This window comes from Engystomops pustulosus, chromosome 2 (genome assembly GCF_040894005.1).
Source record: "Engystomops pustulosus chromosome 2, aEngPut4.maternal, whole genome shotgun sequence".
Taxonomy (NCBI): domain Eukaryota; kingdom Metazoa; phylum Chordata; class Amphibia; order Anura; family Leptodactylidae; genus Engystomops; species Engystomops pustulosus.
In genome coordinates, this window is record NC_092412.1 from 103,185,535 (window position 1) to 103,212,848 (window position 27,314).

The 27,314-nt window shown below is 37.6% G+C and overlaps 1 protein-coding gene and 1 long non-coding RNA gene across 7 annotated transcripts in view; one reads left to right on the top strand and one right to left on the bottom strand.

Moving 5' to 3' along the window:
• The window catches only part of EDAR (ectodysplasin A receptor), a 78,900-nt gene that overhangs the window by 48,326 nt on the left and 3,260 nt on the right, over positions 1–27,314 (top strand). For 5 of the 6 annotated variants that reach the window (XM_072135810.1, XM_072135811.1, XM_072135809.1 and 2 more), the window contains 7 exons: positions 14,064–14,150; positions 15,210–15,338; positions 15,804–15,875; positions 17,574–17,649; positions 17,841–18,000; positions 22,321–22,401; positions 26,247–26,307. In XM_072135810.1, the coding sequence (XP_071991911.1) occupies positions 14,064–14,150; positions 15,210–15,338; positions 15,804–15,875; positions 17,574–17,649; positions 17,841–18,000; positions 22,321–22,401; positions 26,247–26,307 (666 nt within the window). The remainder of the gene's footprint in view (positions 1–14,063; positions 14,151–15,209; positions 15,339–15,803; positions 15,876–17,573; positions 17,650–17,840; positions 18,001–22,320; positions 22,402–26,246; positions 26,308–27,314) is intronic. The other variant, XM_072135812.1, reaches the window with a different exon arrangement.
• On the bottom strand, positions 5,609–17,884 carry LOC140118210 (uncharacterized). Its single transcript, XR_011853155.1, has 4 exons — positions 17,837–17,884; positions 14,748–14,837; positions 8,573–8,756; positions 5,609–7,349 (listed from the first exon to the last, which is right to left on the bottom strand). It is a non-coding gene; the product is annotated as an uncharacterized lncRNA (long non-coding RNA).

Sequence of the window (27,314 nt, forward strand, 5' to 3'; positions counted from 1 at the left end):
TTCAATGGAATGCACCATAAATTGTGATTTCTCTCATGCAATGCTTGCTAAATAAACTGCCACACAAAGCATGATACAGTACATACATTGGGGCCAGTTTGCATATACTTTACCAAACACGGATGTCTACTCAGTTTATAAGAATAAGGGCATTGTAAAGCTAATTCATGTATCACATTTTAATGACTGAAGCACATGTTCGGCTCAGATTTTCACCAAATAAGAATGTGATCTCATTTTAAAACTTGTGAAGTAGATAATATTGTCTAGTGTGTGTGATTACCAAATAATAGTCAACTGAAGGTGCTAGATACATGATTAAAGATTATTTTAGGCTAAATGAACTCTATGTAGAACCCAGATGAAGCACATGGTCTTGTGGTGAAAGGATAGTGAGCGCTGTTCACCATCCCCCATAAGAAACTGAGCAGGATGGACCAGGTATAATATACCTCTATGATCAGACTGCAATTTGTCCGGCTAGATCACGGACCAAATGTGGTCATGTGCATGTAGCCTTAGCCATATTAAATTTGGGACCCTTTGAACATAAACATTATAATGTACAAAAGCCATAAAGGCAATACAGCTGAAACTGAGAGGAGAGGTTCAAGAGGATGTGTATGTAGAGATGTTCAGTTCTATGCTTCTTAAGGATATGAGTCTTCAAACTGTTCTTCTTGTAAGTGTGCCTCCCACTCTATGGTCTTCATTATTGATGAAATACAGCTATATCACAAGGTCAGCAGATGGAATGCCATTATATTTTCACTCATTTTAATTCAGGCACTTACCATGGTAGTGATATCATGCAATATCAAGCAGACATTCTTCTGATGGAAGTAAGGTTCATTACAATCTGGATGTCATTACATTGGTGCAACACTGTATATCCATAAAGTGTTTCATTTGTTCGCCTGGCACAAGACAACTAGGTTAATATTTGGTCCAATTAAATATTTTTTTCTATAGCGTGTAGGCAGACTTTATTGGAGTGAGGTCATACTGTCATTTCAGTACAATATCCTATTTATTGTCTGGACACAACATGGGTGTGGTGGGTCACCATCTAGCACATTGTCTTGACATCCTTCACTTTATGCACTCAAAAATCCAGTAAAGAAAAATCTGCAGCATAACCTAGGGTCATACCATGTATTATAAAGTGTATGCTCTTTTTATTGGTTATCTAAACATTAACAGCTTTCCTATCATTTAGAAATCTCATGACTGAGTATTAAAATGAAGATCCATTTGTTTCTTCCAAAATTATTCAAGCATAATCTTAGACAGATGTACATCAACTTTCCATCCACAATAGACTAAATGCCAAAACACCATGTACACCGGCTTAAGTGGGTGAAATGAGGAACCAATTGTAAAAGAATGGAAATAATTATATATCTGAGATATCATGAGTAACTAATCCCATTGTACAGTGCTCCAAGAACAATAGATATGACGGTCACAATCTTTGAATCTAGTATGCATCTTATAAGATTTCAGTAAAATAGATTATTAGTTGCTTATTACTTGTTACCAGTCAAATGGTTGTACTGGTAAACTTGAAATCTTGCCATTAACAGGGGAACAAGCTATAATGAATAACAATATAATGGAAAACGCCAGCACCATGGACAGCCATGATGCAAGAACCACAAAATTTGTCTTCAACCTCAAGCAACTTGTGGTTATGACCTTGCCCTTGCTCTTGCATGCCTAGAATGTACCAAGTGTTGTGCTCTAATCCCAATTTATAACTTTCAGCAGTTCTTTTTATTTACTTCCACCTTCCACCAGTCTGATTGATCTTATGGTGAAGAAATAGCAAAGAACCCGAAAGCATCCCAAGTGCATGTGGTCTCCTCCTGAGATAACCCACTTCTTAACATACCCCACACTTCCTCACTGCATGTGTTTTGTTTTCTTCTCAGGTTCCAGGAAGAAAAAAAGAGCACACAAACGTCTAAAGTGTCTTGAGAGCGACTGAAAATCACACCATCAATGTTGTTTGTCCTTGTCTCACATTCCATAACTCATAGACTGCCCGTCACATCTTGTACTATGCCAGAACATTAACAATACTAACCCATAACATCTAATTATCTCAGCATCTTTTATCCTCTCAGTATATCAATGTAAGCAATAAATAAATGTGCATAATTTCATGACCAATTACAGCGCAATTTCTTAAAAGATTTGATAACTTATACATATATCATTACAGCGGGTATCATGCAATGTTCTCCATAAAGACCACATGCATAATTATGAATCTGCATATTATGAATAAAAAGCATTCATTTTTACATTATCACATTGGTAGACCTTTAAACAATTAAAATATAAACATAGTAGACAAAAGTAAACATAGAATAAGTGCATTTAGTGATCTCATTTATAGAATTCTGAATCCTAAAAAGGTTGTATAAAATTGGAGAAACATGGCGTTTACATTATAGTAACAGTGCTACTTCCAAATACAATAATTTATTGAAATTAGTTACATTTTAGGTATGTCTAATTTACTTAGTTGTTAGTCTGAATACAAACCAACATAGCACGATTGTGATGAAATTAAGCCATATGTGCTCCGTTGTTTTCAAGAACCCATTCACTTTAATTGATGAATAAGGCTGGGAAAATGGGTATGTCCACATAATAGACGGTGTATTTTATTTATTTAGGCTTTTACTAGCACTTCTAAATCAATACCAGCACATATAAAGGATCCCACTACATGTGGGTGCTAAGAGAGAGTAACAGTCTAAAACTTCATTCAGATGAATATGTGTCACACATAGTCACACATCAGCGTGGTGGAGAGAAGAGGGATGAGCGATGCTCACCCCTCCCCTCTCCGTAGAGTAGCGTAGGGTCGGCCCCATAACATGGCAAAATATAGGAAATGTCTTATATTTCTGTGTGCATGGTCACAGTGCGGTGAGCCAATGTAGCGATTGTGACCATAGGCGTCAATGAGAGCCAGTATCTGTCTGCACCATCTGTTCCTATTACGTTCATGTAAATACACCCTAAGGTTGATTTCAAATTAGTCCGTGATCAGTCCGTGAAGAACACCATGCATCATATATCAATATCATGCACAGAATTCAGTCCCCATCCTAGTGATCAGGCTGTGGCAAGGTACTTCTCACGTCCTTCATCACAATTTTTCAATGAACTCATTTTGGCTTATGGACAACTACAAATTGGTTTTCTCTTTCTGGCTTCAGTGATTTCTCACCAATGCCTTACTAAACCTTTTCACTGATCCATTGTTGTCTATGAACAAAAACAGAACTAAACTGACCACTGATCAGGGAAAAAAGCTAAGGTGTCATTCGAAAAGAATGGGTCAGAAAGGCATCAGTGACATATCACTGAAGCCTGTAAGAGAAAACCATTCTGTATGTGTCCCTAAGTTAAAATGGGTTCAGTAAAAAAATCACTGATGTTAAAAAAATGCGAGTCTAACCTAACTATGACCAATCAGCAGTTGTTCATACCGTAAACTAATAATATAGATAGGAAAACTCCCCTACCTTATACATTTTGGCTGACATGTTTATTTGAGGGAAACATGGATTCATCTTGTGTATGTAATAGGTTTAGGGTATGGAGAGCTGCTGATATTTCATAGATGGACTGCTAAACTTGTCATTTGGGCATAATTCACAGTCAAATGAACAGAAGGCCACTGATGTGTCATATTGTAGCTCACAAAAGCAATATATGGAGAGGAGAGGGGAAGAGTGAGCAGAAGCTGAGCAAGGGCAGATTCACACAGGCATGTTTGTTATGTGCCAGTTAACAACAGATCCATTTTTTTAACGTCCATTCTGTCTGTCATCAATGGAAACAACGGAAATGTAAAGAAGCATATAGAAAAGAATTCTCCGCTAAGGCATCAGTGACAAAACACTGAAGTCAGGATGATGTGTGAATAAGCCATAAAATAGCAGAAAGACAGATCATTCCAAAGGTTGTTAGTGAAAAAAACTACCGTAGTTTAGAGTTTATCATAGCAATTAGTCTATGCCCACCAACTGCTACATAATGCAAAGTTAGATACACAAAAGAAGAACATTTTAAGATCATCTATTGTTACAAGGAAACATAAGGTATTCTGTAATATTCATAATCAGAGGAAAATGTTGTTTTTACTCAACTTATGAGGCTCTTATCCTCCTCCCCTCAAAATACTTCATACTGTGCTCAATAATTCAGGGCACAAATCCATTTTTTGTAATAATATACTGTAGGCCATAAACGGATAGGAAGAATAGCAGTTCAGCAGTATTCTAGCTATTACTGTTATGGACAGTAGGATATACCTATCTCTCTCTGCTTCCCTAGACACCCCCTGCTGCCCTACTAAAGACATTTATGACATATCTAAAGGACCCTGTCCCTCCCAGTGACACAAAAAGAGTAAATCAAAAGGTTGGGGAGGTGCAACATTCACCCTTCACTTCTATGGGAGTTTTAAAAACAGTAGTGAAAGCCAACAACTGTTTCCATTCACTTTTATGGGTCTTCTGAAATAAGCTATGTATGCTCGGCTGTTTCCAGAATTCCTGCTTCAATGAATGGAATGTATATGTGTGACCACCTTTCCACTCGTAACACATGTATTTTTAGATGGGGATTGGAGGTGAGATCTGCACCTCCACCTCCAAATGTCCATTATAAAAATGGTCTTGACAGTTGAAACAACCTGAGAATCACAAACATTCAGCACTGACTTAAATTATGCCAAGTTCCAATTGGTGCTGTTACATATAGATGTGTCAAGCGTACACAAAAACCATACATAGACTAGTTGTATACTAGAACTCAGAAGCATATTAAAATGTACAACAGCTATTAAAAAGGGTGTGTGTGGGAGCGCATATCACTGTATATTTGCTCTGATTTGTGGGCAAGAAGAACATTTCCCATTTCGAATATCTTTACCTACTGTTTGGAATCTGCCTGAATCCAAAACCCAACAAATTCTGCCCCCACATAATATTCCTGGAAGCTGTAATTAGCATACACATATGGTGTGGAATTTATTGAGGCGTGAACCCTCCTCCCAACTTCAAGGCACACATTGTTCTATGAAGAATGCTACCATACAACTTCTTTTTTGCATCCCTTGAAACCTTGGATTTGTTGTTTTTCACCTCTGAGGAACACAGGGCCATTCAGAAAAGAATTTTAGGAGGTAGCAGCTGTGTGTTTACCTCCTCATGCAGGTGCTTTGCTTGGCACCTAGTGTAAAACCGCACACGCAGTCAGAACCTGCATAGAGATGCCTAAAACAATAGCTCTGCGTGTCCCAGTAATTATTTAGAACAGAGACCATCATCGGAAAATGTTTGTAACAAATGGTAGGCCCCATATTCAAATATATGAGCCTGTATTTAAAAGCTTTTTCCAAAAAGTATTGAATTAATAAACTTTATATTTGTTCTCACTATGAGAATAAAGCTTTAAGAAGCTTCACGGCATGACCTAGAACTAAGTTTAATCTTCAATAGTGATTTATTTATGAGTTTTAGTGAAATTTAGTGGAATAAGTGACATACATAAATGGAGACCTTGTCATGGTTACAGATCAATGTATAAAAAGTTTATTAGAAATATAGCTATACTGTCCAATCATATATTTGTACATGGGGAAACAGTTAACTCTAGGGCTTAGAAGATCCATGGTCAGACAACAATAGAAGTCTTTGGGACTGCAAAAAATCAGATGTGCTGATGCTAGTGAACCAGATGATTGCCTTCTAACTAATGTAGTGATGTTAAACCATCAGTTTCCATTTTGTGGATGAGAAACACATTGAACAACACATTTCATGTCATACAAACATGAAAAAATTGATCCTGATGCAAAACAGAAACAAAACACATCAGTTTTTCATGCATGTGCAATGAAAATGTGAATTACCCTTAAAACCCAAATGAGCCAATGCTTGATTATCACATTTTATACCGCAGTCTACCAAGTCCCTTATTTATCCTAATCACCTTTCTCTACAGTCACAGTTAAACTGTGTCTTCAAAACAACAAAACCTTTGCAAAGTATGTCTTGTGTAGTCTCACTAAAGCTGTGTATGCAGGCAAAATTACAGAGCTGATTTACCAAAAGTTAGTGCGAAGTCAGACTAAACAGGCTTAAACTGCATCAGCGTCATCTATGTTACTGATATTGAATAATAAATCTGTTGTTGTTGGGGTAATTTTACACCTCCTATTTGTTCCATTAATTTACACCAGACAAAAAGTGCCAAAATTCCTTTGTAACCCATGATAACGGTACCTAAACTGTAAACATCACTTGATAAATGTTTAGCTAGGCATTTTAGACATGTTTTGGCACAAATTATGCCAAATATCTGGTCCATTTTGCTTACTAAATCTTCATATATGTTCTTGTAATTGGGGGGAATTCATAATATGCCTGTGCTCTGTGTGCCGGAGTATGATGAAGGCCCCATCCCCCATTGGATTTATCAGGAGGCCGTATCCGGCAAGTGTCGTGCGCTGGCACACTATAGCATGCAAATGCTCAGTCCTGAACACCACTGGTCACAGCCCCTCCACACCACTCCACCCAAGTGGCGTAAAGTTGGAAATAATCGCAAGTACTGGCTGTTCGTTATGATGTCACAGGAGTAAGCGGTGCCGCTTAGGTGCCAAAGTCAGGTTTATCTAAAAAGTGAAATGCCACAATTGGTGCCAGAACTAATAAGTATTCCCTTTACATACACATACAAGTGTTTCAATACTTGTCTGTGGAGGAGTTTGGTACGTAAGCTGAAAGGAAATCCTATCAGGTTTTTGGTTTTCACAGAAAAAATTACTGAGAAAAGTAGACAAAAGAGAACTGAATCCGACCATATGGCAAAAGTTTTTTCTTAGCTAATCTTGTATCTTAAATATTAAGGGCCTTGTCCCGGTCTGTGGCCTTTCTTGTTGGCATGTGGTTTTTATTCATTCTTGACTTTCATTTCCTTTTTTCTGGCCAACTACTTTCATCTGGAGTAGGAGGGAAGGAAGCATTGAATTTCTGTAAAGGTTTCTCGCTTCTCTAACTAGATATGTATTGATTAAAGCAATATTTTTATTATTATTCCTGATTCCGTTATGATGGAATGGAGCATTCAAATCTATGAAACCAGTGATACTTCAGTTTCCTGTGCTTGTTCCTTATTCATGTTTTACATGTTTCATGTGGACTTTATTATGGTTTCATGAAATCTTCCTCCGCTTCCTTTGATCACTTCATTTCAATTTATTTTGTCCGTGCTTTGAAATTTACTGTTCATTTGATGTCATGAAGTTATTAGATTCACTAGATACAGCAAAAAGATCCATTTCAGAAGTTATAGTAAAGCAAAAAGCATAAGACATTGTTGTCATAGCAATGCCCTCAGAAAACAGCTCTGCTACAACTCAAAGACTTTTAATATCCTGTCATTAAAAAGCATAATCCCCTCATAGTGCATGAAAGATTCTGGTTTATTATGCAGAAATACATATGCCCAACATGACCCCTGATACAGACGGCCAGGACCCTGTTTCTTTACATTTTCATCCTTTTTGTTGCTCCTTTGCCTCATTACATGAATGTTTGTGATAAAATTACTTCTGCTTTGCTAAACAATGAGTTTTGTGGTCGGGGCAAATGCTTGCTAATAACAGTGGGTGTCAACAATGAATAGTGGAAGCCTTATGTATGTTATTGACAAAGCCATGGATAGATGCCAGAGCATAATGTGATGGTATTTAAGCGCTGCTTATGGGCCAAATGCCTCCCAAACTACATCGTGCAATCTGTTTCCTCTAATTTTTTAACAAAAGTATTTGTTGTTGGCCCTGTTGACTATTTTAGTTCACACATTCTCAACACCATTCTGTTTTATCTGTACTTGAGATTACTGCTAATAATAAGTTACAAAACCACTTTAAAATTCCACCTCTTTAAGAAGACCATTAATTTATTTTCGTCAATGTAGGAGACCTGTTACAGGTTTAGTTTCATCAACTACCATGCACCATCTTCTTTCTGTCATCACCTTTCTAGAAAATCATTTGCTATTTTTGGTGGTCTTTCCTTTTTTTTCCTTTTTTTTATTAATTTCTTACACAATTTACTATATTTCAGTAAACTTAATTCATCTGCCTCTGCAAACTGGGAGAAATATAAGAAACTGTTAGAAGATATTCTCACCAGATCTACTATATATGTTTGAGATAACTGTTAATGGTGCTAATCACATACCACTGGGCAGGGTGCTTCTTTTTTACTTTAAAAGAAAATAAAAGTTTAACTCAGCATTAAAAGTCTTAGATTGGGGTGCTTACAGCCCCCCAATAAAATATTTTAATAGGGCCTACCACTCTACAACTACATGCCAATATTACCTGATATCCATTTGCGAATTACTTAGGCATAGCTGACCCATACCTTACTTTCTAGGACTGTTATGGTTCTAGGAGCAATGTCAGTAATCTGCTGACTGGACTTTGCCTTACACTTAGGCCCTCTTAACTCTGTGGGGCAAATTTACTTACCTGGTCCTGTCAGGATCCCTGATTCGGACGGTCAGACGAGGATGTAGCTGGCACGTTTCACGTAGCTCGTGGCACTCGACCTGCATCCGTTGCTTCCCCGCCGAGGTCTGCCGGAGTTCACCTTCTTCTTCCCGGGTTGTCCCTTTGTGTCGCGTACAAGCTGGCGCAGATGCGCCAAAATCCCCTGTTAAATGCGGTGCAAAACGGAAATTGTCAGGAAACCCAACAAAAATGCGCTCTTCGGACCCTGCAGCATGTTTGGGGAGGTCCAGAGAGGAAGCATATTAATTGGGTAGGCATTATATTTATATGTCATCTCAGTCATCCATTGCATCTACAGTATGTTAAAATATGGTCAAACTAAAAAATGCCGATATGCTGTATGCTGAATATAACGTATGATGTATTGTGAGAGTACTGCACAACTCATTCAGGTCCAGTGGGCTCTCCAAGAGCCAGCCAGTTTATTCGCAGCATAGTTTTTATTTCATATTGTACTTATCAAAAATAAAACTTACCGTATATACTTGAGCATAAGCAGAGTTTTTCAGCACAAAAATTGTGCTAAAAACCTCTAACTCGCCTTATACTCGAGTCTATTAAAAAATGAACACTTTAGTCACCTTTTCAATGCCCCCCAGAAGTCTTCTTCTTGCTTTGGGTGCTCCAAATCAGTCTACCGGTTCTGTGGCTCCTCTTCGGATTTCTCCGGCTCCTCTTCGTGTTACTCTGGCTCCTCTTCAGGTCCCTACATGATGCCTGTTGGCACGTCAGCAAGTAGCTGACGTCATTGTGTGTGCTGGCTGCGACCTGAAGGAGCCGGAGGAACCCGAAGAGGAGCTGGAGGAACCTGAAGATGGATCCGGAGCACCTGAAGCTAGAAGAGGTCCTGTGGGGGGCATCAGAAAGGTGAGTACAGTGTTAATTAATTTTTTCATAGGCATCGCATACTCGAGGCAGTGGCTGCCTGGCTATATACTTGGGGGTATAGGCTTGCCATAAACTGGGGGGGTCTGATGGCTACATACTAAGGGCAGAGGCTGCCAGGCTATATACTGGGGGGCAGAGGGCTGGCTATATACTGGGGGCAGGGACTGGCTGTATACTGGGAGGCAGGGGGTTGGCCAGCTATAAACTGGCTGGTGGCTGTGACCAATGCATTTCCCAACCTCGTCTTATAATCGAGTGAATAGGTTTTCCCAGTTCTTTGTGGTAAAATTAGGTACCTCAGCTTATACTCTGGTCGGCTTATACTTGAATATATACGGTACGCTTTAATTGGCTGCAATGTAGAACAAAAAAAGAGGATATTATGACACATTTATTAAATAAAACTGCCCACTGTTTCCAGTACTGTCCACGCTCACTTTATAACTAATAACTAAAATATTTACAGATTTTTTTGTAACAAACAGCAATCTGCTAGATTTCCAGGACATGTGGTTTTCTTTATAGACTAGTTGATTGGGCTATGTTTTCCATTTTAAATATTACATAAAAACTAATTTTTAAATGATAGAAGCACATGAGAAGGCTATTAACTGAATAGCTACAGTTTGCCATTCTACTCAGCTCCGGAAATGACAGGATCAGTCCTCTTGGCTATGGAATAGGAGTGGAATTGTGCCAGGGTTAAAGATTATTCCAAAAACCTTACTTATTCAATCTACATGTCAGAATCTTTGAGCTGGGTTACATTGAGAGATGCCATCATGAATTTTGTGGGCACCATACAAGCAAACTATGTGTGGCCACCCATCCCTGTCTATATTTCATACCCTACAGATTATTACAGGTTTATTTAGTTTCCAAGTCATTTTTATATTACACTTTAACATGTCCACCTCAATTACCAACCAGCCTCTAAAAAAATCAATTACCCTATTGCCCAATCAACAAATGCTGGAGACAACAAACTAATAAGCCCGCCCAACCTGGTACCATGGCTCAGATGTGGAAGGCATATTTAGCTCACTGACGCTCTGTAAATTACACTAAACATGCTGAGAGTTGTCTAGCAGACTAGAAGATTAGTCAGTGACTACAATAGTGATCAGACACTGGCAGATGAGACCAGTAACAACTCAGACATGACATGTCAGCTCCTTCAGACGCAGGACTTGATGGTGACTACTACCAGACATGATGTATCACTACAGAATTTGTCCTTGCAAAATGTCTCCACACCATGCCCCTGAAAACACCAGTTACTGACATATAGTATAGTGTCACCTTGATAACAATTATGCCCCACATTGTGCTATGAAATAAAAAAAATACCCCTTTAAACTGACCAAACTGTGTCACCTTCATATATCAAATAATATCTACATAGAACATAGAAGGCATGATCCTGCTGGTTTTAAAAAGGACCCTCCAACATCCTAGTGCTTGAATTTCATAAAGCTAAAATTATATTTCATTTTATTACACCTGCTGCCTATATTGCCAACACCTTTTATTTTCTGAATATATTAGAACTTTGATGATGGTTATGTTACTTCCATACATGCATTTCCATTGACACAACCTACAGCCTTGTGTAATTAAAACACAGAGCTCTACTTCCTACATTAAATTTTAACTGCATACTTAGCACAGTCAAGCATAAATCCAGCTGGGAATTTTTCAGTAAAAACATTTTATACAATCTTATAAAAACAGTAATTGTAGAGGAAAATCAAACAGTCATGTGTCATTAAATCCCAATACATTATTATTCTTTTTTACATTACTCTGTTCTAGTTTGATGCTTTAAGGGTTTATACATTCTATTGCATATTTTGTAAGGTCTTTGAAAGTCACATTATTTTCTAATGGATTTAGTGGATAAAAATAATGGGTGGGGTCCCACAATGAAATGGGGATTCCATGCCATTCTATTAATGGAACCTCCTGTGATCGCTGCAATCTTTGATTAATAATTTTCGATCAGTGACTAAGTGTGCAAGTCCATGTATATAGAGATAACTGCCTCCTTAACCTCTGGGCGAAGACGCAAATAAATTTATAGCAAATCCTTTCTGACAAAAATATTTATCAATCTTCCTGCTCTATAACATGCTGCATACAGCTTACACTGCATTTTCATGTTGGCAGGTTAGTGTCAAGGTATGTAATTTGGGCAATGCATAGCAGTATCATATGAAACTCTATAATGCGCCACTAGATAGAACTGTTATTGGGGTGCTATATGGAGGTATTATTTGTGTACTTCATGTTTTTGTTCTAAATAGACTGCATTGATGCTGTGAATGACAGTGTAAACCACTTATTATTGCTAGTGTTTTGTGTCCCCTGATGACCAGAGGATCAGCTCTCTGGCTGTTCAGTTCATTGTTTTAACATTTTACAAGCTAGCCAGGTAAATTAAATCTTTGGCTTTTAGCCGTCATTGCACTCTCCACAAAAATGTTGCTAGTTAATCCATGCCAAATCTGAGAAATCTAAAATTGCCAACCAAGTCTTTCAGGCCACAGCAAGCCATCACTATCTCCTCATATTTCCCTTAATTATCAGACTCAAATGAATTGATGTTTTGTCTGATTCTCATATTACTGGCATGCTTTGACTTGCTATTACTTTAAACAGGCTGTTCATTGCATTTTACCAGTGTTCCATCTGAGATCAAATGTACATTACATGACATGCTCATTTCTCATGTTGTCCCGCTGACCTCATCTATGGCACAATCACATATTCTGTATCACCTGCATAACACAGCACAGGTTTCCCCATGAACTATGCACAATGCCAAACCCTCATGCCTGATGACAATAGATACGTTTGTCCACTTGTACTAAGAATTACTTTACTTTTCTTAATTATTTTTGTACATAGGCTCATGTTTTATCCTACTTATTTTATAGATATATTCTTATGATTCTAAATGAATTCTAGTATGAATATTTAAAAGAAGCTATTTTCAGAGCTATAGTGGGCATCTATATACTAAGGCATGGGTATTGAATACAATATTGTACTTATGCCTGATGTCACTAAAACTGACTGCTCTGTAAATTGCGACACAGGCAGTCAGCTCGCTCACAGCATGGTGCATACTTGGTGCATGATGGTATAGAATGTAATGGGGCCTTGTGTTAGCCGCAAAAAAAATCAGGTAATGGCCCCACTACTCGCTCATAAGACCTAACAAGTATCTTAATATCTGGATTTGGCCAAATATGTTTGCCTTTATAACACAGATTTGGTGTCGTAGGTGTCCTGTTTATTATATGTTACATACGGTACTAATAAACATAAGGAAAAACAATGTTAAGATAAAAGTTGCTTAGGAGATATCATCAAACAATAGTGTATCACCAGGCAGAAGTTTTTTGTTATGCAGAATCTTTCTAGGAACAGCCTGCCTGCTAGTATTATTTCAATGCCACAACTAATGCAAGAACTCAAATTACTCAGTTTTACATTATTTTATTGAAATGTAAACCACCAAAACCTACTACAACCAGATCTTTATAGTGCTAGTGCGTTTCCAAGCATAAAAGTATAAATATCTCCTTAGTCCCATGAGCATAACGAGAGACCGAGAACTTTATCTCTTAGCGCAATCGTAATTCAGTCTCAAAGCTCTAGACCAAAAATTCTCTGTGCCCTAATTTAAGACCACAAATAGTCTGCTATTTTGTTAATTATTATTAAAAACAATATTGTGCACACTTTAATCAAACTAGTGAATGTGTCTGTTCTATTCATAAGCATGGTCTCTCCCCCCCCCCACCTTTTTCTACCCTCTTTAAAAATGTGCATAAGTAATAATTTAATTACTGCATTATGCTCTAAACATAGCTAAAACACATTTTTACATTTATAATATAAACCATAATACAATGATTAGACTAGCAACAGAGGCTGCTAATGGGACCTTGGATGTCACTGTGAGCAAAGCCTCTTCTCTTTACCCTATCAAATACTTGTTTAGTATGCATTTGGTTTGGGCCACCTTACTCTTATTCCTAATAAATATAGAGTGCAATTTGCTGTCAGACATGTTTTGACAAGTTGAAAGTTTCAATGTGACTTCACGTGAGTGTGAAATGTTGTGCCTGCACTTTACTGTTTTATTGATACCCTTTATGTGGATGATAAATCCCAATGACACAGCTCTAGCAAGACTCAATACTCAATAACTTGTGCTCATTTTGGTTATGCTCCAAAATTTACCATCAACACCCATAAACATGAAAAGAAAGCAAAGACAGAGCCACATTAGAATGGTTCTGTCCCTGTATTTGTTCTAGTTTATGTTGACTTTTAAAATACTTAAAGTAATTGGAAAATGGAACATTTTACTTCATAGTCTAACTTGTAGCAGCTGATAGCTTTGTGTTTTACATGAATGTGGGTCCAAGTTTTGTGCTACAGTATTAGTTCATGCTAATCTAAAAATGGTGTCTGCTTTGATATATCACATTAAATTCTAATTGTATTTATCCGACAGTAAAATGTTTTATTCCACAATCCTTTTCAGGTATGGAGACCCCACAATATGTATCTGGGAGTTCAACAAGAAGTATGGGCTCTAGCACTACCTCCCCCTACCACCACGCTCAAAAAGGTAAAATTGTTAAAACAGGAATAAAAACTCCCAATAATTGTGTGTGAAACCAAAGTGGAGAAGAGGGTTTCTAAGGATGTCACTTCGTCCAAACTCTCCCCACCGAACAGTGTGCCATGGACCCAGCAATGTAACAGAGAATTAACTCGCTATACTAACCTGCACTTTTCTGTTAACTTCTAGTATTCTAATTTCACTACACTGCATTGTTATATATTGTACTAGAGATTATTAACAATTATAGAAGTGGATAGATCACTGTTGGTTAATATTTATTGTAAGCCCCTGAATGGTAAGGCTGCACCTATACTGGATGTTATGCCTCCCACAATGATCTAACAAACAAGTGGAGCTAAAGCAAGAGATAGCAAATGCAGAACATAATACTATAACAGACTAGTTAAACAAGCAAGATGACAAAGCTGCTCAGTTATTTTATATTGTATTATTTTGTTTTATTATTAATAAAAACTGCATTTATTGGCATTCATTTTTGCAATCAGAGAATAGAACGTAGAAAATATTCCCATCAACAAAAATTAGCAAATTTGATTACTCTTATTCTATCTCTGAACACATTCAATGCAATCTATGTACCTGGATCTTGTCTTTATGTCACATTTGAATGTCTTAATCATTCGATGTCCAAGAAGTCAAACTCCAATGATCAGGCACAAAAAATGAGTCCTTTAATTAGAGATTAACCCACAGTCAGTACATTTAGTTGGTAAACTATATATTTCCTAGATGGATAGAATGTATTCTATGTAATTATAAAAACACGTTAAATATATAATACTACATATCTTATCTTGCATAAGAAGACTTGTGATTGCACTTGCTAGTAACAAAAAAGGATCTGAACCAGTTTTAGATACCTTTCTATAATGGGATATATTGTTTAACAAAGGGAGAAAGCAAACAAACATGGACTGGGTTTATCTAATTCAACTGCTTTGGTAGTAGAAAAATATATATGGCTATCATTGTTTATTTGTGAACATGTCTCAAAGATGCATATACTTTACCATGCCATAAAAATCATATCTTTTTTTTTAGTGGACGTGCAAGGACAGGGGCATTTGGCAACTGCACTTATTATCGCAATGTCGACAATATTCATCATGGCTATTGCCATTGTCCTCATCATCATGTTCTACATGGTCAAGACTAAACCTTCAGTTCGAGGTAATGGCATTAGATACTGTAGTATGATTTGTATGAGAAGCATATAGAGAACAAGGTCCCAACAGTACTTCATTGAACAGTTATTCCAAGAGAACAGTGGAATAATTTATAATACAGAAATACCCCTTAAAAGCTTATGCGACACCAGTTATACAGTAGTTAAACCTTAGTTTACATTTGCATTGTGCGTTCTTTTTATAAAAGAATCAACAGCTCTCTACCAATTCTATCACACATTGGGGCAGATTTATCAAGTGTCTGAAAGTCAGAATATTTCCAGTTGTCCATGGCAACCAATCACAGCTCAGCTTTCATTTTACCAGTGCTCATGAATATTTTAAATTGGAGCTGTGATTGGTTGCCAGGGGCAACTGGAAATATTCTGACTTTCAGACACTTGATAAATCTGCCCCATTATATAACAGTGGTACCTATTTATATAATGATCTCCTTGTCTATGCATAGCATGCTGTACCATCCATTCAAAGAATGTAGAAGCTCAAGTCAATCCACAAGAAGAGAAAAAAGAAGTGCCAGGTTAGTATTTGGAAAGCAATTCTGGAAATTAATTTCTGAATGCTTATGCACCTGCAGTATGTAGACATTTGTTTTGTGGTCTATTGTTAACAGCCCATTTGTCCTTTGCATTTGAGTTTTCCTTACAAGTTGACATCAGTAAAAAGACTGCCCAAGCTACAAACTCAGACAGGAATAGAACCTGCTCTATAATTAATGGCATGGGCAGATGGTTCACTAACAGCACCATATAAAAAACATCCGAAGTTGGGTTATGTGCATGGAGCCTAACTTTCACAGATTTATAATACAGTATGCCTTGTAATATGGTAAGACACATTAATATTCATGATTAATGTATGAATAACAATGATTTTATTACTCAGTATAAACAGTATTTAGTAAATACTAAAAAGGTTGTTCCAAGTATTTACGTTATCCCCTATCCTCAGGGATTGCCTGGGAGTCCGACAGCTGGGATACAAATCAATCAAGAGAATGGGTCCCCCAGCTCTGCAGAGAATGGGGAATCTGTTCTCACTAATAGGTGTATTGCCAGGACCTGCATGTGCCCTTGTGCTCCATTCACTGTCTGTGTAGAAAAATCCTCAGCTTTCAGCCCCCACCATTGTGCTCTTTTACAGCCCCTCCCTTCTGCTCACTCACAGAGTAGTAGGAGTTGTACAGGAAGGAGTACAAAGGTGGGGGGTGAGATCTGAAGAGTGTGCAGCACAGACAAGTCACATGCTGTGTTTTGAAATGCAGCCAAACCAAAGTTTACCCCTTTGGATTAAACAGAGGATTCTGTGAGGGTGCAAGGTAAGTTACAAAACAATTACAATGCTTAGAAAAGGCAGAAAGGCACATTTGCAGTGCAGCTGTAATAGACTTCTGCAACTTGTCTTTAGTGACAAAGAGGTCCCTGGTGACAGGTCCTCTTTAACTCATAGGGGCACATTTACTGTTTATCTGTGGAGTATGCAGAGGGCACCAGATTCCTGAATTGTGGCACCCATTCTTCATGAATCTGGCGCCCCCTGCAATGTTCCGACAGAGTGCACTAACTTTTTTTTGGTGCACCTCTAACATGGGGCATGCAACACACTTCTGTCGGACGTTGCATGTTAAATGTGATGCACGGAACGCCCATATAAATGACAATTTGTGTCGCATGAAGAATAGTGCAGCCGCACCACAAATGCTCAGGTTAGCTGGTTAAAATTAGAGCATTTTTCTTGATATTGACCTGTACTAGTGTTATATCAAACAGATTTACTATTTATACTGTATGTTATGCAATTCTAAGAAAAAGAAAAATTCTGAAATAAAAATGTATACTTTAAGAAAAATAGAGAATTTTTGGATAACCTCTATTATAAGACTACAACAAAACTGTAATTTTATTTTCTGGAACTGGATAAGCTTTGTGATTATAATTGTCTGAATAACTGGTGGTTTCTGGTGTGTTTCTATTAGTAACTGAGATGTAGACTTTTAACATACAACCATTATGATTCATTTTGGTTTTTCTTTTTTGTCTGTTTGTGGCTTTTGGCTAACTTTCAAACAATACATATCAATTGTCTCTGTAGAAACTGCATACGGTACCTAGCATATAAATGCTTACATGTATACTGGTAGTACTGATAGCTAAATGTAATTTGTAATAAAACCAGCTGTAATCTTTTGGAGTCTTAACCCTTGAATGATGTTTTACAGCAGAAAATGTTGTAATCTATGCTGAAAAAGATGAATTTGAAAAACTTACAGAAACACCAACAAAAACTGAAAAAAGGTGAGTCCTGGGACAAGTGGATAATACTTTGTAAATATGATGATAAGAAATCTTGCAGACTGCCTGAAAAACTACCCAACCCAAAATAATTCAAAAACCCACTAATAAGAATAGGCCCTATACGATTATGGGTTTGGGAAATAATAGAGGTAATCAAGATGTCAAATACATTGTTTTTCATCTTTACCCAGTGAAAATGATGCCTCCTCTGAGAATGAACATCTTCTGAGCCGCAGCATGGATAGTGATGAGGAAGCAGCGCTTGACAAGCAGGGGACACCAGAACTTTGTCTCCTATCCTTAGTTCACTTGGCAAGGGATAAATCAACTGCAAATAACAAACTGACAGGGGTAAGAATCTATTCACATATGAAAAAGATCAGCTTATGTTATTCTCTTGAGTTTATTTAGTCATTGTGCCAAACTAGTCCTGCCAAGATTAATATTGTGAAGGCTAAAGGACCTGGTGGGCAGCTGCCATATGGATCTCTATTGCTCTTAAATAATGCACTTGATTTAAGGGAATTCATTGCTAGAATGACCAACTGTTTACTAAATGATAAAAAGAATGATGCGTTGTTTTACATTTACACAGATTCTGCTCCTTTCAGGGTCATAGTAGTAACGTTATAGGGGTAAAGCAAAGCTTCCAATGTAAAACCTGCATTGGGGATCACCTGCTGCATCATTCTCAATGCTTCCTGGACCACAGGCACACTGTACTCCCTTGTCCAGTGATGACATCTTGACTCAGGGGTTATCAATGTTGCTGCTATTCACTGACAATCACAGTGAACTGCTACAGTTAGTTATTTGCTGCAGCGATGAAAACCCCATGTGTTATAAACTCAATACTAGACTGGGAAGTACAGAGCAATGAGGCACTTTGCACTTGGGAAAGGATATGGCTGCGGTATCCCAATGATCGGTAATAAGAAAATTGAGCCTACATCAGAGTTGTGCCTACTTTGGAGCACAACCAAATAAGATAAGCAAATCTTCACTCACTTATGCACTTATGTTGAAGGAGGGGTCAGTGCATATAGTTTTTCTATTCCTTTGCAGGTTGCAACATTTAACATATTATTTGTAAACCTATTTAAATGCAATAAGACACATTGTTTAAAAGCTATTTAAAAAGCGATAAACCAGGGACACTTACTCATAGATCCACCATGACTCTGATAATATTCTTGTATTTGTTATCCTTGGCCTGCTTCCTTCTAAAATCAACTTTTAAAATTATGCTAATGAGTCATAATTGTTTTGGGGAGCATTACCAGTGCCCCTCCTTGCTCTGGCTTCACAGGCTGTTACAGTGTCTCCCTATAACCCTGCTCACTGTGCTCTTTACACAGTATAACAGCCTGTGAAGCTACAGCACAGAGGGGCTCTGGTAATGCCCTCAGAGCTTGTGCTCATTAGCATAATTTTAGAGGTGAGAAGGCTCTGGATAACAAATATAAGAGAATTACAACAGTCATGTTGCTGATCACTGGAGTATATTCCCTGGATTGTCGTGCTTGATTTTGATGGTTAATTTCCTTTAATGGGTGACTTTCCATTGATCCCCTCATAATTGACATTTTTCCCCATCATTTCCCAGAATTCAGAGTTGTGTGTGTCAGCATCCAACATACTGACAATGCCTGACACTGCCCACCTGAGACTAGAGCACTAAGTCATAAAAGTGGTTGCTGAATATTATGTCATTGATTGCTTGGGAATATTGGGGCTAGAAAAGTTTCCAAATGTTTCTTGTCACAATGGAGCGACAACTATTGAAGGATACAGTTCAGTTTTGAAAAACAGTTTTGCTACGTCCTCGTAGGGAACTACTAGTGGTATATTAAGGTGTTTTATGCTGGGTTCATAGAGAAATCATGATACCCATTAGTAATAACACTGTGCTATCTAATTAAGTATCTAAAGGCTTCATTGCTAGCAAAATAATCTTCTTTTCTGTAAAGTATAATGCATTTAATGTAGCTGTGTTCTAATAATCTGGTCCGGTGATGTTATAGGACAAATGCTGGCCTCACTCATTTTCATTTATGATCCATGGCGTGCATCGCTAGCAATCTCTTGAATACCTCCTGTATAATTTTCAGACTACATCTTTGTGAAAAGTTTAAATTGCCATCTTCTTCTTCATACACGCTGTGAGCTATTGCATTGTTGGCACATATTTTGGACAGAAGTATGTCAACCACAGTATAATAGGCTACAACATTAATCATATTTTGTGTATGACAGCTTTTACCAAGACTACCCAGAACAAATTGCTCTTTGTTGGTGCATTACAACTGGAAGTTACCCAAGCCCATAACACTTAGAAAACCCTGCATACATGCCTGCCTTGTTTTCCTAAGCAAAGTCAGTTCTTATGATAACAATTACTTATTTGTACTGTGCTTTTGAAATGATTTAGCTACCAGATATTACAAGAAAAAGAAGACAGTGTCTAAGGGTTAGACGCTGGCCCTTGCAGTGTTTTTTCAAATGCTATGGAATGCTTAACCTACCCCTGTACTCTGCAAATGTGCTTGTAGAGAGAACAATATATTGCTGTAGTAAAGGTATTGTTTATACCACATAAACACTGAGCTGTAAGGTGGCTGTGCCAACACGTCTAAAACTTGCAGCCAACTATTTTAGTGTAGCCTCCACTGCAGGGGAAATGTAGTATTACAAGCAGTCAAGCCTAATCATCCTGTCTATTAGAAGGGGTACCGGTTTACATGATCCCTTATATTATACCCAAATGCTTCAATAGAGCTTATGTAAAGGGCTATACTCAAAAAACAAATTCATTACTTGGATTAACAAATCAATGTTTTGATATGTGAATAAAAGCAAAGCATATTATCAGGATAAAACCATGGCACAGAATGGTCTCCCCATAAAAATAGAAGTTAATAATGACAAGACCTCTCATACAAATACAGAAATAATCATTTTGTGTAATACTGTATCACTGGACATAACACAACTCCAGAACTCCTTGTATAAGTTTACCTGCGTCTGTTAATATAAAATGATGGTTTGCCTAAGATTTAAGGTCATTTTTCAATAAGTTTATTAAAGTAAATTTATTGTCCTCCATTCATAAGTTTGATGCTGTACTGGCTGATATTGAAGTTGCTGAATACTTTATTGCGGAACAATCATTTTGATAGTTGGAAAATGTCATTCACCTAGGTCAGTGGTGGCGAACCTGTGGTACAGGCGCCAGAGGTGGCACTCAGAGCCTTTTCTGTGGGCACCCAGGTCTTCACCCCAACACAGAGCTTGCCAGCTAGGACTCAAGGCTTTCTTCTGTGATACAATACATTACTGGACGTATTTTATTTTAAAGCGACAGCCTTGGCTGGAAGGACTATAGGAGGAGCGGGAAGGGCTGGATAGAGATGGATTGTTATTAGAGCTCCTGCTCTGGGTCCCCTGATTCTGCCTCTTCAGGGGACCCTGGAGGGAAACTACTACAATCCAAATTTCTCCATCATCTTTCTATTGTATTGGTGAACTCAGGATGCCAATACGATTAAAACCTATTATACAGCAGGGATCAATAAGTTACTGCTTAAATTGTCATGCTGGCACTTTGCGACATACAAGTGGGTTTCAGCTATGATTCCCCAGTTGCAACTGGTGCAAGATAGGAATTCTTGCTTTTTTACATTTGATATCCACTGATTATTTTTAAAAAAATGTAAGATAGATTCATAGACAGAAAATCTGCTAGCAAAATTCTGTGCGAACAGGCTGTAACAGTCCCCTCTGTTCTGAAGGCTTAAGGCATAACTTAACATAACTGACAAAATGGTATTAATGAATAGTGCAGATGATAATAGTAAACTTTGTAATATACTTTGTTAAAGAAATATGCTCCTGTATTCTTCTTTTTCTCCCACCGTTCTTCCTTATGTAATCAGTTTGTGTAAATCAGCTTTCTGTCCTGTACACTACTGACAATTGAGATAAAAATAAACCTAATAACGCTCCTTATGACCTAAATCTTTACAGATAGTCTCTGGATAGTTTAATCTCTTTAGAGAGCTGAATCACCAAAAAAATATTTTCTAGGTATCCTGCCTATCTGTCTGAAGTGGATGTACCTCAGAATGCTTTCAGATACACTGCACATTGCAGAGGAGAAAAAAAATTACAAAGTTTACTAGTATCACCTGCTCTATTCTTATTGAAATAAAAGAATGATTCAAGGGTTTAGTACTCTTTAACACACATAGGGTTTCAGAGGTGTATAAAGACGGAGATGCATCATATTCCTACATTGCTGCTAGTTAGATAAAAGCACCATGGCAATCTACATCTGTAAATAATTAGAGTACCATATATGCATCATTAGAGAATATGTTCAAGCTTTTCAATTATTGTTGTATATAAATGAATTAAATTTAAAAATAGTTTCATTAACCTGGAATCTCATTGCCTGGCAATAGCTTCTGCCACAAATCTGCTGGTTATTCCCGAAATCTAAAATAAAAAGACTGAACAGTAATACATAATGGAAGAATGCTACCAAAAACAAGTTAGGATTCTGAATTTGTGTACGTATTCTCATGATATACACATATAAGACCAACTGAATGCATTAAAAAAACAAATGACTGCCTAAATCTATATGCTTTTATATGTCCTTTCTGAAAGTTTGTGACAAGAATTGCACCATGTATTCCTGAAGAGGTCTTACCATGGACTTATATAGAGGCAAGACTATACTTTACTCACGTGAGTCTTACCCTCTGTTTAGCATGTTGGCTTTGGCTGCCACCACTCACTGATGTTGCTTGCTGCTGGGCAGATTATGAACCACATTTACACTTATAGTCTTTGACCCAAATGACATACTATTAAAAATAGTTGTTGCCAGGAATGGCTTGCATGACCAGCTGATCAAAGTTGAGGCAAGGGATATGTCTCCATGTTTACAAGGCACAGTCCTTAGTAGAAATTTTGCTTAGTAGTGAAAAAGGGAAGAAGCTGTAGTCAACTACAGTACCTGGCGCCTTCGTGCTGTGCTAGTAAAACAGTGGAAATATCTATTGCTACAGTCCCATGAAATAACTGATCAGTGGTGGTTCCCATAGTTTGACCCCCACTACGGCCTTATTTTATTAATGCAGAAATAAATTGTGCAGGTGATAATAGTAAACTTTGCTATATACTTTATGGAGTAAAAGGCTCCATTTTTCTGCTACGCTCTCCTCATGTAGTGAAAAGTATATCTGAGAGCCTTCTCAAGTTAACACACACAGGTAAGGAAAGGAGGCTAAAGAACAACTCTTTAAATAAAGAATAATACAGCCCTGTAGGAAAAGATGACTATTGAGTGACTGTTTACAAGGAGTTAAAGGACATCTACCACCAGTTTTCTGTCCTAATTAGGCTGCTCTTTTAACATGTTTTCTGGCATCTTTATTAATGAAATATTAACTTCGTAAAACAGTCGGAGGCGCTCAGGCTGACGGTACCGAAGTGCCTCTCGGCTTCCCCGGCTTAATTTATGCAAACCTCATTCTGCTCCTGGCCTGGGAACTAGGAGAGAGCACACGTCCACTCTTTCCCCGCCCGGGCTCTGACGTCAGCGGCAGGATCGATCAGTCTGAGTGCCTCCCACAAAGTTCATATGTTACTTATACAGATGCCAGAAAACATGTTAAAACAAGAGTGAACGAGCAGTCCAATAAGGACACTTTACCACCAGAAAACTTTAAGTAAGTTGTTAGGTACTTAATCATCTTCTCCTTGTCTATCTGCTGTCAGTATTTTTAGTACAGGATGAAAAGATGAATTGTTCACACTGCTAAAAGCAGGAAGAAAAGAGGAAAAAATTGAATAAAATAACATGTTTCTTTAATAAATAATGCTACAAAACTTATTAATAATTATTTACTATTTATTTCTTTAATTAGGCTTTAAAGTTTAGTTATGCTTTAAAGGGGTTTTCCCATGAAAAAAAGTTATAGGATAGTATAGGGCCTAACTTGCTGATCAGTGGGGGTCTCAGTGATGGGACACCCAAAGGGTCAGCGAGACCCCCATCAATCAGCAAGTTAAGACACCAGTTTTAATTAAATGAAACACTAGAAACTACAGTTAATTATTGATATTATTTAGATAACCAACCAGTCAATAAATACTAGTCCTCTATGTGTCAGCATGTACTGACCTCCTCAACAATATCTTTAATATGATCAATAGGATTATTTGTTGTCACACAATGTATCATGATAATTGAAATCCCTTTTTTGATATCAGGGAAAATTACCTCTTTCTCGACTAACCTTGGCCTCTATCAAGCCCTTTTACTTCTTCATAAAATCAGGATTACATAAAAGTTCTGCGCAGTGGGAGGGAGAGAAGTTAGGTCTCCACCCACCTATTCTTCCTTATACACCCCACCCCCCAGTTTATTGATGTGTATGGCTGTAATAAGGTTATGGAGAATCCACTGGGGACCAGACCCCACCTGACTCCCAATAGCTGCCATACATGGAATGCTCATAGAAGATTACCACATGGCCTTCAAGGAGTTTAAAGGTCTCTAAAATGTTAGAAGTTTCATGGCATTTGCTGATGCAGGAAGATTCTGACAGGTTTTCATGTTGTAAGAAAGTTTACTACAAGAATATCTTTTTAAATAAAATATTCACAAGCTTCTGCTGGAAATGTTGTAACCAGATTCCAACCACTCTTTCAATGCTGTTTTGCATGAACCACTAAAGCATGAACCCTTCAGTTATGATCAAGACTCAGCAACTGTAAAACACATTTCTCTTTTTAAGTATATCCTTTTTAATATATCCATATGGATAGAATAAATGTGATACCACATGACAGGCTGAATATTATTAGTGTACCAAAAGACTTTTTTTATCCAACAAGTACAGACTAGTTTTATAAGGCTACATTCACATGAATGTATGCGGGTGGCATATCTTCGCCGCAAAAGAGAGGAGTAATGGTGACCCCCTCTTTATAGAGATAGAGATACACGGCACCCTATCTTTTCCCCGTGTATGGAGTGGTACGGTGCCACACGTGTGCTGCACCATATCGGTCCTGCACCCAATGCCGGCCAATGACGGACATATGTCCGGGCGCAAGCCTGCGGCCGCATATATGTTCCCCAACAGTCGTGTGAATGTAGCCTTGCTCTTTATATGGGTTGGTGCTCTAAACCTTGGTTTTCTTCAGTATTATCAGTCTGTTGCTGGATAGCACTAGGTAGCACATCTAAGTCATCCTGAGTGGAGGTGTTATAGGATTTCAATATTTTCACCTGCTTATTGCATCACCAGTCACATTACAGCATGTTTAATAAGGTTTTTGTTACGTATTTATATGTCTCACTTCAGCACTTCTGTTTTTTTTCAATGTCTTTTGGCATTAGAAGTATGTTACAAGCATGTTCATGTGTCTGTCCCTGTATTCATTGAATGCAAGTGCATCTGGAAGGACAGCAATAAAAGTTCCAGGAAATTATTTTGCTTTTGTGCACCACCTTTACAGTCGTACAGAGTTCTAACACCCATACATGCTCCGCTGGGGGCTGTGGGAATATGAATATGCAAATAGCTTTTCCTGGGTGGGAAAGGAGAACTATGAGAGAACTATAGGCAGCTCCCTATACATCTATGCCTGACTTTCAAGAAGTCTAGCGACTTCAATAAATTGCCATGATTATGAGGAAAAGACAAGGTGTAAAGATCTCTTATACAGTTTATACCAATACATTTAGTCAACTTTTTTTTTATAGGAAATCAACCACGCAAAAAAAAACATAAAAACGTACAAATACCCAAGTCCACTCCTATTCATCTTGGTCCCTGTGCTGTCCCTGCTAGTCTTGACTAGATATTGCATGGTTGATTTCCTTTAACCAATGTTAATTTTGATAGTAATTATATCACCCATAACTTATTAACTTAAACAGGATAGTAAGATCAATTTTATAATTTAAACCCTGTCCTGCGATCATTAAATTAAATTAAATTTCTATGTTTATACCACCTAGGAGCTGGGTGTCACCCCTTTCCTTTTCAGATATTTAGGACTGACTTTGATAATGGGCCATCAATAAGGATATCCTAATCAACCCATTACTGTGAATGTGGTGTAAAGGCAATTATTAATCCTGGCAAAATGTTGTATTATGCTTTCTCAACTGTCACTATGTTATGTTAAAGGGAATTTTTCAATTGCATGCACTACAACCAGAATTAAAGGACATCTATCACCAGAATGAAGGATTGTAAACCAAGCACACTGACATACTGGTGTGTACACCTCAGTTATTTCCTGCTCTTCTTGTAGCTTCTTAGGGTCTTGCTTTTGCAAAAAAAAAAAGGGTTTAAAAATTATGCAATTTTTCCAACCTTTCTTTCTTAAAAACAAGGGCATAACAAGCTACAAGAAGAGCAGATCCTGCCAAAGGGGGCAAACACTAGTATGTCAGTGTGATTGGTTTACAATCCTTCATCCTGGTGGTAGATGTCCTTTAAGCCATTGCATGAATCTACACTCATATTTTGAATCATTAGTGGTGACAGCTATATTTCTTTTCTCCATAGAATCAAAGTCGTAGGAAGAAGATTCTCGACCTTTATGCAAATGTATGCAATGTTGCAGAGGGTAAGTACACAACAGTTTACATACATATGGGTATTAAGTGACTTACCTGGTATTGAGCAGCCAGTGAAGAGAATACCCCAAAGTATCTCCTTCCCTTTGAGAAATTCATATGTACTTAGGGGGAAATATGTATACTTGAAAACAGGGGCTTATGCACAAGTTCAGCTGGAGTCTTTCGTACCTTAGATCCCAATCCCTGCATTATCATATCCACTAAAAATACCAGGATAATTGCAATAAAGCACAAGAAATAAGAAATGGTGACAGTTTATAAAAACTATTGGAAACACCCTGCCACTAGACAGCATTTGGGAGGCAGACTTTCTTACAGACACCCTGTGAATGACACTACACATATTGGGCCACATTTATCAAAACTAGTGCAGTCTGTACTATGTGCAATTTGACTGTGAAGTGTACAACAGATTAATCAAAATTGGCGCACGGTCTTCATTAATCTGCAGGACTAGGGAAGTTTGCACCTTTTTTTTCTGGTGCACTTTGTTCAAGCTGCAGAATTGTGGTGCACGTCAGTAATATGTGAATAACCATTTTTATGGAAAGATTTCAGGGATGCCACTGCTTGAGGCCATGACTGTACAAAGGTGGCCATAAACCAATATTATCTACTGTACCCACTGAATAATTTAGCATGTACACAGTCCCCATACTTATCATAATACATATGGATCTGCCTGAATAAATGAGAATATACACCGTAGCTATCAAATAAATTATAATATATACATTGGCAAACAATTTGTTACATTATATACAGAATTCCATACAGGAACCCCAACCAAATTTATTAATATAGATTTATAAAGAGCTTTGTGATCAAAGCCTTGAGGTTGAATTATCTAAAAGCCAAAGGTGCAGAAATGTCTTGATAATAGTGATAGGGTGCCATCTCTTCTTTTACCCTTATTCAGTGATTGATCCCAATTTACACATTAAATGTGTCTAGAGATGTTGTTATGTTCATCTCTCTGGCTGCTGTAAAAATA